The sequence below is a fragment of the Etheostoma cragini genome, chromosome 21 (assembly GCF_013103735.1).
Source record: "Etheostoma cragini isolate CJK2018 chromosome 21, CSU_Ecrag_1.0, whole genome shotgun sequence".
Taxonomy (NCBI): Eukaryota; Metazoa; Chordata; class Actinopteri; order Perciformes; family Percidae; genus Etheostoma; species Etheostoma cragini.
This window is the reverse complement of record NC_048427.1, coordinates 1,228,136-1,243,412: the sequence shown is the minus strand read 5'-3', so window position 1 is coordinate 1,243,412 and position 15,277 is coordinate 1,228,136. Positions and strand designations below refer to the sequence as shown.

At 42.4% G+C, this 15,277-nt stretch overlaps 1 protein-coding gene and 1 long non-coding RNA gene across 6 annotated transcripts in view; one reads left to right on the top strand and one right to left on the bottom strand.

Annotated features, from left to right (window-relative positions):
• LOC117937017 overlaps positions 1–12,483 on the bottom strand; it is a 15,567-nt gene extending 3,084 nt beyond the window's left edge. Inside the window, exons 1-2 of the long non-coding RNA XR_004655080.1 lie at positions 12,419–12,483; positions 9,302–9,306 (exon numbers count right to left, since the gene is read on the bottom strand). This is a non-coding gene — a long non-coding RNA (uncharacterized LOC117937017). The remainder of the gene's footprint in view (positions 1–9,301; positions 9,307–12,418) is intronic.
• The window catches only part of LOC117937008 (SRC kinase signaling inhibitor 1-like), an 89,528-nt gene that overhangs the window by 49,966 nt on the left and 24,285 nt on the right, over positions 1–15,277 (top strand). For all 5 annotated transcript variants that reach the window (XM_034860613.1, XM_034860614.1, XM_034860615.1 and 2 more), the window contains 3 exons: positions 8,703–8,904; positions 11,781–11,910; positions 13,875–14,046. In XM_034860613.1, the coding sequence (XP_034716504.1) occupies positions 8,703–8,904; positions 11,781–11,910; positions 13,875–14,046 (504 nt within the window). The remainder of the gene's footprint in view (positions 1–8,702; positions 8,905–11,780; positions 11,911–13,874; positions 14,047–15,277) is intronic.

Below are 15,277 nucleotides of genomic sequence, written 5' to 3'. Positions count from 1 at the left end.
TCATTGAGCAGAGCCTTGTGACCCCTTCCTTGGATATAGCCTGCGGGAGATTGTACTCCTTTGCATATGCCAACCTAAGCACTTACTGCAGCTTACAGCATCGTAACCATAACGTCACGTGATATCTGAAAGGCTCTTTGCTCTATTGCTGATCCAGCGAATACAAACACTGCTGAAGGATGGAGGAGGGAATGGAACAATAGAAAAGCTGCTGCTTTAGGACTGAATATAACCTAAATGTTACCTGTTTTACAGTATGTACTCTTTAATATATTACAAGGCTGATATTCTGTAGTTTTCTTTTTAACACAAACCATAAAAACACTAAACCCAAAGGGAAATATTGTGTGTATACAAAAAAAAGTATCTTCTACTTCTGTATCATAGAATTGTTGTTAAAAGCTCATCAATGAGCCACACTTTCTGCACTGAGTGACATGTACACACACACACACACCTCCTGGGCTTGAGGCTCAAGAGGCATTGAGTACATTGAGCACCACATGTTGTCTTTTAATTTTGATTACTAAGACAAGTCTAAAATAACAGCAGCTTTATGTTTTACCACTGACACAACAACAGGATCACGATAGTACTGATGCCAGCAGTGACAAGAGCACCGATAATGTTCTTCTGTTTTTTATTATAATGTGCATTACGTGACCAGATTGGGGCTGAAGAACCTCTTCTGTTATTTCATCGTTTGCGTAATCTTCCCAGATTGTCTGTGCCGTGTGGTCCTCTTCGTCGTGTCCAATCAGCAGCGTCTCACTCGCTGCGTGTCCCTCGTCTGTTGAGCTCAGGACGAACACACATGCTGGCCTTCTTTTCCTGTTATTTGCTGCTGTTCGACAGCTCATACAGGATTGGTTATCGCCCCCTCACACCCCTTCCTCTCAGGGAGCCAGGGGGGTCTCCTCCTCTGTGTGTGTGTGTGTGTGTGTGTGTGTGTGTGTGTGTGTGTGTGTGTGTGTGTGTTTGTGTGGGAGAATCTCCCACTGTAGGAACAAACACCACACATTAACAATTGATTATGTTATGTTAGATACAAGCATACATGTCTGTGCATACATGGACTTGGATTGTGTTTGAGATATATATATATACAGTACATGTATATATGTATATGTCTGTATGTGTATATATGTACATACAATATTTATGTATGTATGTATGTGTATGTATTTGTATATCAATATATTGATATAAAGTATATAAATGTGTGTATATATATATATATACAGTATGTATGTATATATATGTATGTATGTATGTATGTACGTATATATGTATGTATATGTGTGTCTATATATATATGTATGTATACGTATGTATGTATGCATATATGTATGTAAATGTGTGTATGTATGTGTGTGTGTACATGTATGTGTATATGTATGTATGTATGTGTGTGTATATGTATGTTCCCCCACATTCACCCATGCGGAGGGGCTGGTCTGTGTGGGTCAGTGTGTGTCTGTGTGTGTCAGTGTGTGTCTGTGTGTGTCAGTGTGTGTCTGTGTGGGTCAGTGTGGGTCTGTGTGTGTCTGTGTGGGTCAGTGTGTGTCTGTGTGGGTCAGTGTGTGTCTGTGTGTGTCAGTGTGTGTCTGTGTGTGTCTGTGTGGGTCAGTGTGGGTCAGTGTGGGTCAGTGTGTGTCTGTGTGTGTCTGTGTGTGTCAGTGTGTGTCTGTGTGGGTCAGTGTGGGTCTGTGTGGGTCAGTGTGTGTCTGTGTGTGTGAACATGGACTCCAACACCAGCCTGCGACGGCTGCTGCTGCCTCTGACACCGTCAGAAACACAATGCAGCAGAGCGCTGCATAATTCCCTCCTTTTCATCGCATCCAGCCTCACTTATGCAAATATTAATGCTTCATTCTTGTGTCTCTTGTGCTATTGTCTTTCTGTCTGCAGTGGCTGAAGTAATCAGCGTTTCTATGTTCTCTCTCTTTCCCTCAGTAGTGAATCCAGAGGAGACGTACCACACTCTGGGCTTGCACAGGGAGACGGGGAGCCCATTAAAGCTGTCGGGCATCTCCATTTCTCCACGATTTAATATGTAAATTTTTCTTCTGCTTGTTCAAGTAACCATAGAGACAAGCAGAAGGAAATAGTTAACTTGAAAGAAATAGCACAGCTTCATCCTCAGTACGTTCTACAATACCAGACCAGTGTAGTGCTTTACCTCATTAGCATACATATTACCAATTCACCTCACTTTTTTGTGTTATAAACATGTAAATATTCTGATCTGATATTCTGATCTGAGATTCTTGGTTGATTTTGGTGTTACTGTGTCATGCATATATAGTTTGCCCAGCCCAAACAGACCTACAAGACACCCTTATTTAGATAAGAGACCTGAATCCTCTGAGTCACAACCTAAATGACAAATGAACCATCATGACACTAATGTATCAAACCTCTAATCGTTAAAATGAAAGAACCATTTTCTCCTGTAATGGTCTCAACACCCTGACAGCAACAACTACCTTATCGGCTCTATAAAAAAGAGCAAAAAATATCCCTCTATAAATATCTGTAGCTGCTGTAATCCTGTAAAAACGCCCACCAATTACTGCCCCGCTGCGTGTACTCGACCCCTCCCGTATACGAGCCGGAGACCAGTGTGTGTCGTCACCGCATTGCAGCTGAAGGGTGGGGGGGGGGGTGGCCTTGACCAACTGCCATTTTGCTCGTTTGAAAGCCACGATGTCTCTCTCTCATGGGTGGGACAAATTATCCGGAGCGGATAAAACAGAAAAAAAGGGAGTTAGGGAGTTACCCCTTATAACCTCATAAGGGGTAAGATTCCAGATCGGCCAATCTGAGCTTTCATTTTCTCAAAGGCGGAGCAGGATACCCAGGGCTCGGTTTACACCTATCAGCAGTTTTAGCCACTGGGGGGCCACAGGCAGGCTGAGAAGGGGACGCATATAAATGTTAAAAAACCTCAAAGGGACATTTTCATGCCATGGCATCATTAAATAATTTGTGTCACTTCAATCAAGCTGGAAGCTGTACAAGTTGCTTGTGTGTGTGTGTGTTTGTCTGTGTGTCTGTGTGTCTGTGTGTGTGTGTGTGTGTGTGTGTGTGTGTGTGTGTGTGTGTGTGTGTGTGTGTGTCGTATATGCAGAATGTGGCGTTTTCTATACACAGAGGCCTCCCCAGACTACCCCTGCCTTACACGTCCCAGTGAGCTAGCTCAACTTTCACCCATTCACACAACCGCCTTTTGTTTGACCTCGTCCTGTTTGGCCGTTGATACGATGCTCGGTGGAAAACCGCTATTCCCTGATCTCGGACTCGGAGAATAGCGGGAGCGTTTTCCACCGTTAAAGAGCTTAGGAGTCGGACGGCTGCAGTGTTCCCCGACTGGCAGCGACTGTGCCGAGGCGCGATGCCAGAATCACTTATTGACACTTCCCGGCCATCTGCCAAGACCGCGAGGTTCGCTAAGCAGGGCTGCACATTAATAAAGCTGGGGGTGGAAAACAATAACAGGATGAGAAGTTCCCACTAGATTTGATATGGTAGACAGTTATCTTTCATTTAAATATCTTCAATTCAATTCAATTTTATTTATAGTATCAATTCATAACAAGAGTTATCTCGAGACCCTTTACAGATAGAGCAGGTCTAGACCACACTGCAGAATTTACAAGGACCCAACAGGTCTAGTAGTTTCCTCCAGAGCAAGCAACAGGGCCACAGAGGTGAGGAAAAACTTCCTTTTAGGGAGAAACCTGGGCCAGACCAAGACCAAGACCCAGTCCCAGACCCAGACCCAGCTATATCAAGTGATTTTGAACCCTGGATATAGAGACCAAACTGGAATGACTGTTGTATTTACGCTGTAGACTTGGATTACTTTAAAAAAAGAAAGAATTTTAAGCTACTTTATAGTTTTACTTTAAATATTGTACTTTTTACCCAAGTACATTTATTTGACAGCTTTAGGTGCTTTGCAGAGTGAGATTATTAAAATAAAATCTGACTAATATAATTTATTAAGTAGCTGTTTGGTCTATAAAATGTCAGAAAATTGTGAAAAATGTGGATCGGTGTTTTCCAAAATCAAAGATGACGTCAACAAATGTCTTGTTTTGTCCACAACTCAAACGATATTCAGTTTACTGTCACAGAGGAGAGAAGAAACTAGAACATATTGACATTTTAGAAGCTGAAATCAGAGATTTCTTTGTTAAGAAAGAAATACTATCAAAATACTATCAAAATAGTTGCCAATTAATCTAATAGATGACTGCTAGTCGATTAATCTTTGCAGCTCTACGGAGAACGCAGGGCACATGTTGTGTGTGCTGCTCCACCTGCCTCTCCTCCCTCAGGCTGTTGTTGTGAAGACGTGCGCTCTGTTGACTCCCCTCGGCCTGTAATGGCCGCGTTGTCAATGTTTATTCCCGCAGCGTGATGCAGAGTCTTACACTGCAAGTCTGTTGACTGTTAGGGATTCAGACGCGCTCTCAATTATCAGTCTCACTGGAAAGGAATGCCACGGTACGCAGCGGTAATGCCCATGAAATCTCGTAGCTCCATGGTGTGGCAGCTGTGGGTTTTTTTTTGGGGGGGGGGGGCATGTTACAGTTGTGCACAGCTGCCTCATCAATCAGCACCCCTTGTGTTAGCTGATGAGAAATCTGGGTCCGACCAGTCAGTCGTTGCTCGAAAGGTGGAGTTATAACACTCAGCAAAGGAAGAGTTAAAGGTTTACAGGTTCAACGGCAGTAGAAAGAGCTGTAGATTCGTATAAATACACATTGCTGTGTCAAGGAGAAGAGCTTATGAGGCTATATAGTAAATAATGAGTGATTTTCTTGTTAACAACATGCTGGAAGTCGAGGTAAGGGTTAATGAACAACATCTCTTCTGAAGCATGTGCTGCTGTTTTCTGATGGTACAGGGGCAGGTTCTTCACATGCATGGCTGGATATCTGGTATAATGTACATTAAAGTACAATATAGTGTTGTTGATAATAGCACTGTTTGGCTTTTTGTGCCATTGCATGTGGTTTCAGGCTGATTCTCTATTGATTCTGTGGAACTCTTGTGTTTCACTTGCTTCTTGTTTGGGCTCCCACAGACCCGCCATTTCACTGCTGCCACCTGTAGTTGCGGTCCAAGCCTTTTTTTCACTGGTCGCTCTAAGTGTCTCTTAATAAGAGCAGTCTTACTCCTAAGTTCGGCTTTTCGGATGTTCTGAATACTTATGTAAAGCAATACAATGCAGATTAATCATTTAAAAATCATACAATGTGATTTTATGGATTTTTATTTGAGATTCTGTCTCTCGCAGTTGTAGTGAACCTATGATAAATTACAGACCTCTACGTGCTTTGTAAGAAGGAAAACCTGCAAAATCAGCAGTGTTTTAAATAGCTGTTCTCCCCACTGCATAACAAATGGACTTCTTCATAAAAGAATGGGAACTTGACAGTTCTGTTTTTGAATGGATTCCAGTCAGAAAGGCAGCTGGAACAAGTGAAATTCTTCTCCTCTTTTCATTGTCTTCCTTCAGTGATTACATTTATGTTGAAAGCTGGAGAGAAACCAGGACTCATGCATGACCTGTTCTTCCCCCATGAATTTCACGGAGTCCCTCATGCAAGTAAATATAAATAGACATTTCTCTGACTGTGTGCTTCATATTTTAAGAAGAGACGGATGTTTTATGCACATGTGTAGCAGCTGGTTCAACGTCCGAGACCTTAGAGCTGTCCGTTGTGTAGCCTGCTGGCTCTATGAGTGGGCGTTTTACTGTAAACACCCTGGAGACGTTAAAGTCAAACACAGATTCATGCACAACGTTTGTTACTTTGGTCTTCTAGACACTCAACGTGGGCCTACTATACTCTAGAAGACTTTAAAAAGACTAAAGTCTGACACCATCCCACATCTGAAGACAGCCATCCCACCTCTAAGATTAAAGCCTGTCATCATATGTTAAGACCGGTTATCTTGCAGGGCCACAAATTGCAAAACTACAAATAGATTTGGTTTGAAAAAATTAACCAAGCTAGGTAGCTAGCAAGCACTAGCAATAGCTTGTAACTATGTGCTATAGCTAAAATATGCTGGTAGCTGTTTTATAGATTTTTCATTCAGATGAAAGTCTCCAGTACCTGGAGGTCTGAGTTTAATCACCAGTAAAACTCCCAGTGGATGACGCACTTACGGGTTGAAAATCTGCATTTCTTTTATTTTTGGAGGCGCCATATCAACCATAAAGAACACTGGCTCTAGCCATTTGCTGCTTCGTCGCTACCCAGACTTACAACTTACAATAATATCAAACAGGTTTGATTTTATCAGGACGTCCAGACTGACTGGGACAGAGTTTTAGGACCACCTGACTCTGATGGAGAAGGTGGGAGCGGCCCAACTCTAGCAAAACTTTCAGGATTTCCTTCTGTTTTTGGAAATTAGTCTGCAAAGGTGGAGTCCCTTAAAGGTTGTTTGGTGTATTGCACCAAGTTGGTGTTGCGTTATTTTACAGCAGTGTTACATTGAGTTTGAGGGCGATATATGTCGACTCTACAGATGTAAGGTGATAAAGGTATCCAGTTTTTAAGACATTACAGTTGTCTCACTTAAACAAGTTTAAATTACACGTTTCCCTTTTAGTTTGATTCAAATATCAACGATGTGATGCTACATTTATGGATCAGAAATCTTGTTTTGTAACTCAAACTAAACACAAGAGGAACGGAGACAACAAGATTTCAGCATTAATCTGTTCAATTTAAAAACATTTAATCCTATTCCCACATTGCCAAGAAACCTTTTCTCCGTAACTGAATTCATTTTATTTCCATATTTGATTCAGCATTATCAAACCTCGCGGACCTTTTTACTCATTTTTCTCGCTCTCTTGAGTGGGCCGTTATGAAAAATCTATTTCATTTACATTTTAGTCACCAAAATGCATCACACATTCACACTATGTTCCACGAAAACGTATGAATTATGTTGCGATAGTGGTGATTAATATCAACCTATTCCTGTAATGTCTTATCACTGCAGCCGAAGCCACTTAAATGTGACAAGTGTGTCTCATGGATGATTGCCAGAGGAGTGTGAGGGGGAGGAGGTCCACCGAGACGTCCTATGAGACGCTTTATTGACTCCAACTGTGGAAAATAAAACACCGGCTTGGCAAAGCTTTCTTTCTTTCCACCTGAAGAAAAGTTCCTCTGCAGCAAATCGACACTAGTTAGGGAAAAGTTAGAGAATGTATCGCTTCATCCGTCTTTGAGTTTCCCCTCCTTTACTCTCTGCTCTGTTTGTTATTCTCTTCTTTCCCTTTGTTTCATTTCTCATGTACATATACGCTCCGGCATGCTCTTTTTTTTTTTTTCTCTATCGGCACTCTCTTCATTCACACTTCACTAAACCCAAACTTTATAATTCCCATTTGCAGCCTTGTGTTGTAGTGCGGATGCAGGCAGACGGTGTGGAGCGTCTGGCTGACGAGCGCACTCCAAGACCATAAATCTCCAAACATATGAGAGGCAGCGCGCATAATCTGTCAGGCTGTTGTCAGCGTTAGGAGATGTGTGGGGGCTTGTGTGTGATTTCAGCATTTGAAGGACTCTTCAAATACTCCAAATGTAGAAGGAGCAAAGCTCCCCTAGAGATGATTTGGTGCAAAAGATTATATGTGTGCTTTTTTTTGTATGTCTTTTGACACGATTTGTTAGTGTTTGCGCACACATGCATGGCTGAGCGCCACGCTTGCATGCTCTCAACTTGTTGTGGCCTCAAGAAATCCAACAGAGCCCATAGAGTTGTAGCGCTTGTGCAAAGACCACAGATGCAGAAAGCAGGAGGAGCGGGCTTCACATGGCACTGTGGGAGCTCATTAATGTATTCTTTGGGCTGGAAAATGTCTGTCAGTGAGGATTCATTAAAAGCCAGCCTGCTGCAGCAGCTCCTGGTAGTGCTGTAATGAGAGGTCCTTCACAATTTGGGTTCCACGCTGGTTCAGATTGGGACCGGTGAAACATCGCTGGTAATCTGCATTACAGACAGAGGCTTGGTTGCAGTCATTAGCATCACTATGCTTGTGTTCTTTACGGAAACAGTTGCAGTCAGCTCGCTGTCGCCTGCTCGGGGTTACATCACTCTTTCGTAGCTGCAGAATAACATCCATTTATTTCATCTTTTCTTTGCTGCTGCCTACCCAGTTATTCATCCTCGTTTCTTCTCCACACTGCTCTTTTGAAAATGGATTTGAAGCATTGTTCAGTATTTTTTTATCCCTCATTAGTAATGCATTGATTCATTAAAAAAATTGTAATACATTCCGAGAGCAGTCTGGGTCGTGTTTGGACTCTGTTGGTGTGTTTAACCTGGCTGCTGCGCCGTCTGAAGCGCTCTTAATTTATCTTTAGCTGCTTTTTTTTAGTAGAGGGAGATGCATAAATGCTGCTTTGTTTGAGGTAAACTCTTTATTTTGTCTGGGCCTGTGTGCTAAAAGCTTTCTTTGTCAGTCGCTCTTTTGTTTCTTTGCATTGATTTCCCGAGCCCATTTTGTTTGTGTTCTACATTTTTTGCTGTCAACACATTGATTACTGCATAGCCATCACAGCAGGAATAGATGCCTCAGCGTCATCTGCCTTTATCTTTGCACTCTACCTGTTCTTTTCCCTCCCTCCTCTTTCAACTTCTTATCTTGTGTCTTGCAGACTCGCACACCACGTGTGACACGACTCAGCCCGACACAGCCAGCTCTTGCTGACCAGGCCAGCAGGGTTTCCTTTGCGTCAGCTGAAAATCTGGAGACCATGTCGGAGCCTGACATGCCCATCGGCTTTAACCGGATGAACCGGCTTCGCCAGAGCCTGCCGCTGGCCCGCACCTCCAGCCAGGCAAAGCTGCGGGCGCCAGGTCAGACCGCTGTCTCTATGTCTAAAACATCTACGCTCTGTGTGCTGTGTCACTGTGGCCACTGTGGCCTCAATGATCTACGCCTCCTTCTGTTACTGTAGAAACCAGCCTGCTGAAAATCATGTAAACCCCTCAGTAAACACAAGAGTTAGCTTAGCATAGTTTTAGTTTGGTTTCTATATGATATCACTAGAGATCGTTCGAAGCAGCACATTAAAATCATGCTATAGTGTAGAAACTAGACTATCCCTTACTCATGCAAGAGGTTAATCAACTCTAAGTTGACACTTTGAGTATTTATTTTACATGCTAGTGGTTCCTTCTTTTTTCATGTATATTTTTACTTTTTGGAAATGCTAGCATCGCGGCTCTTTGGAAATGTAGGTCAGTCCAACACTTTTACTATTGGATGCATTGTCATTGACATTTTCTGAGGACATTCGTGGTCCCCAGAGGAGGAATCCTACTGATCCTCTGGCTCGACATCCAGCGCCACTGTTCTCTAACTAGGATGATAATAATGTGTCGTTTTCTGGGACTTCATTTGTTCGGGTGTGATACGAAATGATATGACTTGATGGCCAAGAAGAGAAGAAATGTTCCAAGGTACCAAATGACAAATTGAAATAACTTTGGTGATGCTCTGACGTTTCATCTAGCTCCAGTATCAGGTCAACATTTTAAATGTGTCTAATCCTTTCGTTAATAGCCAAATACCTGCAGAACTAATGACATTCCCATCAGCCTCAGCTGTACTTTGTGTTTTGTTGTTATTTTGTTATTTTGATTAAGCTTAAAGCCACACCATGCTTAAAAAAAGCCTCATAGAGCTGTTATCGTGGCTGTGGACTCTTTAGACCTATTCATACGGGTATAGTATTACCTGGGGACCTCTAGTTATTTCTATTGATAACTGAGGTTGTCTGTGATCCCGTACAAATCTGCCATGTCTGTAATTTAACAAGTAAAAAATCCACCGCAAATTACCTCCCGTATTTCACCAAACACAGAGGTTGTGTGATATTATTAGTACCACGCAAATCAATGTCTCTGTGATTTGGAGTCGTATTGGCTGGGTGGGCAAGAAACACAGACATTGGGTAAATATATGTTTTGCCTATTCACAAAGATCCCCTTTTAATACAAGTCCTGTGCAAATAGGGCTATCTTTCATTATGAGCCTATACCCACGTGTCAAAGAGGACCACCAAAGTTTGGTTGTTTTGTCAGCACCGGAGTTTAAATGAGCTTTCCTACTACCCCGGACTATCCAACAAAATGCTACAGGGCTCAGCTAGAACGGAGTGAACAGAAACTCAGGTGTGAAAGCAGTAGGGACGTTGTATTTAATCTTTCCATTGATGCATCACGATGCGATGCTGACGATTCTGCATCCGTGCGGCGACGGACAATAATCAAGTATTGCCTAATGATGTAACTTGTTGATGTTTGTTTGGCCATTGTCTGCCGTGTAATTGAATTTAATCGTGAGACCAGTGAAGATTTACACCCGTAGAAGGCACGCCTCGGTTCAAATTTTAGATTTTGTTTATCAACTAGCATGACGGTAGGAGAGGAAGTGGTTGCAGCGTTTGACACCGCTCCCTGAGTGGCTCTGATCTACCCGCAGTTTCCACCGATCGTCTCGGTATCCATCACATCCAGGTTTGCAGTTAGTTCACCCGGAGGCAAGGCCATGGTTGTTGTATGACTCTGTGAAACAAAAACGCCAATAATTCACTGATAACATTCTGCACTTTGAACTGGGCTCACCTGATGATTAATTACACCCCCACTCAGGGTGCAGTGTGAGTTAACAGACCCTGGTTCCTACTCCCTTGTGTCACCCTTGATGAATGTAGATCTCTCCAGTTTATTGACAACATTGCTTGGATTGACAAGTGCGGATCCAATCACATACTGGACATTACTCATTAGTTGTGACTTATATTAATTGGCTAAAGACATCAAATGTTAATCTAGTGAACCTGGAGTCCTTTGAGTGTCAATTCAAAGTCAGACTAAAGTCTATACAGGAACACTGAATACAAATAGAGCTGATGATCTCGCCAAGCTACCTGTCATCTTTGATTAACGGCTTGGCAAGAAGAAAAATCTCTATTTCTTAAAAAGTATCTTTCTCGCATGTGAGGAAGAGGGGGATGCGTTTGCAGGGGTTAGAAAAGGTGAGAAAAATTGCAACCATGACTGACAGAGCATAGTTTTAGAATTTCCCATTTTTCTTAAACAGTTCTCAAACCACCAGTAAAATATAGAAGCCTTGGTGATAATATATTCATTTAAATGTCAGGTTAAAGGAATTTATAGCTGAATGCAACCATGCAAAATTGTTAATGAAAAAGGTTTTTAAGCACCTGACTACCATAACAACTATCACTGAGTTCATTTTCTCTTTTTACACTTAATAGTACGTGACAGACACACTGGTGAGAATCTTCACTGTGCTCACATTGCAGCTTCCAGCTAATATGAGGACGATAATTATGTGTTGTGTCATGGGACTTTGTTTGTTGGGGTGTGATACGATGACTTGATGACTGTTCCAAGCAACTTTAAGAATAACGTTGGCTAGCAGAAATTACAAGAAAGAAGTCAGTGTTTCGTTCTTGATGCTTATGCATCAATGTTTAAATCAGTCATCGGACGGATACAGGTCATGAATATGTCAGGTGGGTGTGTTCAAGCTAAAATCTGACTTTAAACTCTCAGTGGACACAATAAAACCTGAATAGTTTGAGGTGAAAATGTCCCCTCCGCTCTCTATTTCCATCCCTGATTTTGAACTTCATTGCCCCCCCTCCCCCCTTCAACCATCGTGGATCTCCCTCATTGCTCCTCCCCATCCATAAATGCAGGGATCTTGTTCCTCCAGCTTGGGGAGGAGACTCGCAGGGTGCACCTGACCCACGAGCTGACCAGCCTGGACACTCTGAGGGCCCTCATCGTGCACATGTTCCCCCAGAGGCTCACCATGGCCATGCTCAGGTACGTCTGGATTACAATAAAACTTACTAAATTAAACTTAATTAAAGCATGTGTGTGGAAATATACTACAAGTTTTAACAAATCAATCACATGGGGAGCCTCCTCAGACACACTTATGTTAGTTGACATAAGTTTTGTAAACAGATGGAGAATGAAAGCAGGAAAGGATGAAACAAGCAAAGAAGAAGCATCTCCCATAAAAAGATTTTGAATTTGGTGCTAAATCTATGATTTTAATAAGATTTTTTCAAATATTAAATTTTTAAAGGAGCACAAAACGAAAGTTTGGGACATACCAGAACGGCTTATACATTGCTAAGGCAACATGGTCAAAATTAAATGATTTATTAAAAATTTAATAACTTATTTTACCAGTAAATGTATGAAAAACGACAATAACAACCACAAGATGGGGAAAAGGGGTATTTTACAATAACTTTGAACTCACCACAACGTTGAATCCTTTACAGTCAAATACAGTCACACTTTGCACCATTTAGCTGTCAACACTTTCCATGTGTTTAATCCAGCTACTTGCTAACGGTATGCTAACGTTACCTGCTGTCAAGTCTAAATGACACCAAAATAATTAAGGGACCGAAATCTGCATTGAAATCTGGTGCGGTAGATGCTTGACGTAAAGGCACCGGTGGTGTATTGGCACCAGATCTCGGCAGGGCCGGACCGGGACAAGGAATCTGCCCAGGCGGCCCACACCCACCGTGATTGGTCAGACACATTCCCTGTCCTCTTAAAATATGTGCGCATCCTATGATATGAGTTGCCTGGCGTCCTGCGTTCATGTGACAGTGTGATACTTTAGTTTTGATCTTACTCTTAGATAATTAGTTCATTCTTAGAGTTATGACGTGTATATTTATGGTATCAACAGTCATGTGAAACAAGGACAGAATAGGCTAGCTAAACACTACAATAGGTAAAATAGGTAATATGGTACTTGCATTCCACAAAGCAATTTTGGCTTTGCAATGCTACTGGCTAGCTATTAGCTAATTAAGCAATTCCAGGAACTCGGATGCTTGTATCAACACTGATTTTATAGATCACACAGACTTTTCAGCTACCCAACAGGCCAAGATTATTGCTGGGGCATTTTAGGCTTTTATTTGACAGGACAGCTAAAGACATGAAAGAAGAGAGAAGGGCAATGACATGCAGCAAAGGGCCGCAGGTTGGATTTGAACCCGGCACCACTTCATCAAGGACTTAACCTCTATGTACCACATGCACGCCCGCTCTACCAACTGTGCTCTCTGGGCACACAACCGCTAGCATTTTCAAAGTTAGCTCAAGCAGTTAGGTTACCTGGTAGCCAGTAACTTTAATGTTACAACCAAACTGCTTCTTGTTGTTATGACGTCACGCACGGGCGCACACACACACACACACACACACACACACACACACACAGCCTCCTTCCCTTCCCGAGAGACCCTGTTAATTTGCCTACTCTTTACCATCATGGCCCCTCTCCTCCTCCTCGGCTTCTTCCCTGTCATGCTGTTGTTTCTTCTTCTCTGTATAGCCAGCCACGTCTCCTCCTTCCTCTACTTCAGGTGATGCTGATGTTGAAGCAGCTACTACAACGCCAAACATGTCAGAAATGTTGGCATATTTTGAGGAATCCACCTGTAAATTCTTAATATTTTTCTCCCTTAATTTCTCTGCACCTCCCTTGCGCTTTGGTGGTCGCTTGTCCATTTTAACGTGGATGCTAATCTTCCAGCCTAAGCAGAACTATTACAGCTCGTGTCTCAGGGCCGGTGTGTCCCAAGAAAGAAAAAATAACATTGACGATTTGGCCCAAAAGTGCCCTGAGTATTGAATTTACATTACTGACTATTAGCAGGGAACACAGTGCTAAAATAGTCTTTACATGGACTATTTTTCAGTGATTGATATTTTGTGTTTTGTTCTTTGTTTTGACGACTATTGCTGTCCAGGTCTCCCAGCACTGCTCTGCTGATCAAAGATGAGACCCGTAACGTCTTCTATGAGCTGGAAGACCCACGAGACGTTCAGGACCGCTGCGTAATTAAGATTTACTGCAAAGAGCCCATCTACGGCACCTACCCCGGACACCAACACCCACACCTGGCTAACGGAGACCTGCGGGCAAGTGTTTGTGTGTCATTTTATTCCCTCATCTTTTTGTGGGTGCAAATTTGTTTTTCTGCGTCAATGAGTTCCCTTAAATTAAAGAATTTAAGATTTTTTCATTGAAAGTCCATTCCCAGCTCCTAAGAAGAGAGATGACTTTTCATTGACCTTAGCTTTGTGTTATTGTGGTGCCGAAATGTTAACTGAAGCAGAGGAAAATGATCTTGCTTCAGTCAGAGTCACCTTTTCCTTCATTACCAATTCATTCTCTGTGCAGCTGGCTCATGACTCATAGATTAGGAGGCGAGACAAACACTCTTCTCTCTCTGGCAGTGGCAGATAGCAGCCAACCAAATCATCCCACGAATAAAAACCCTTTGTTATTCCCCTTGGAAATTATTTATTCACCCCTACGCCAGAATCCGTCTCCCAAATATCCCTGATATTATTCCAGTGTGTTTACAAACACTTGTTTTCATTGCATAATGTGTCCAAGCTTAAGTAAGTCTCATCCGTTTTCTGAGAGTGAGTCATGTGACTTTACTTACTCCAGCACTTGCTGGACCAGGGCCAGGTCTTCACATCAGCGATGCTGACTCGGCCGCTTGCCGGCTGACTGAAAACATTCAGAGATGATGGACTGTGGTCCAGACCATCTGAGGACTGAGTTTGATCGTGTTGGTGAATTGAAAATGGACTACACGTTGGTTTTTACACAATTAGAGTACACCATAATGGCAGTGCAGTACACAGTGCTGACCCACTGGCTACAGGTTAGGGTTGGGCGATACATTAAACTTTTAAATCGGCGATTGCCGATATATTTGCGCCCCATGTTCGTTACAGTCCACAAGCGCTCTTAAAATAAGCTCACAAAATGTCAAGCAATCAAGTAGTATTACTGCTGTTTTCCTTATTAAACAGCAAAATACAACCTTTTGAATTCCAGTTTGACTGAACAAAGGACAAGCTTTATTAACTCATCAAACCAGTAACAACAACATATAAGTCACCAAAACCGTCTTGGCTAGTCAGAAAAAGACGTTATTTACTTTGCACAACGCCAACAGACTCCATTGACAGAATCAGTGATTTAACCTCCCTGATCATCGTAAAAACTTCATTTAAACTGGACAGACATTAAAGGGCCCATGACATGGTGCTCTCAGGATGCTTTTATATAGACCTTAGTGGTCCCCTAATACTGTATCTGAAGTCTCTTTATATAGACCTTAGTGGTCCCCTA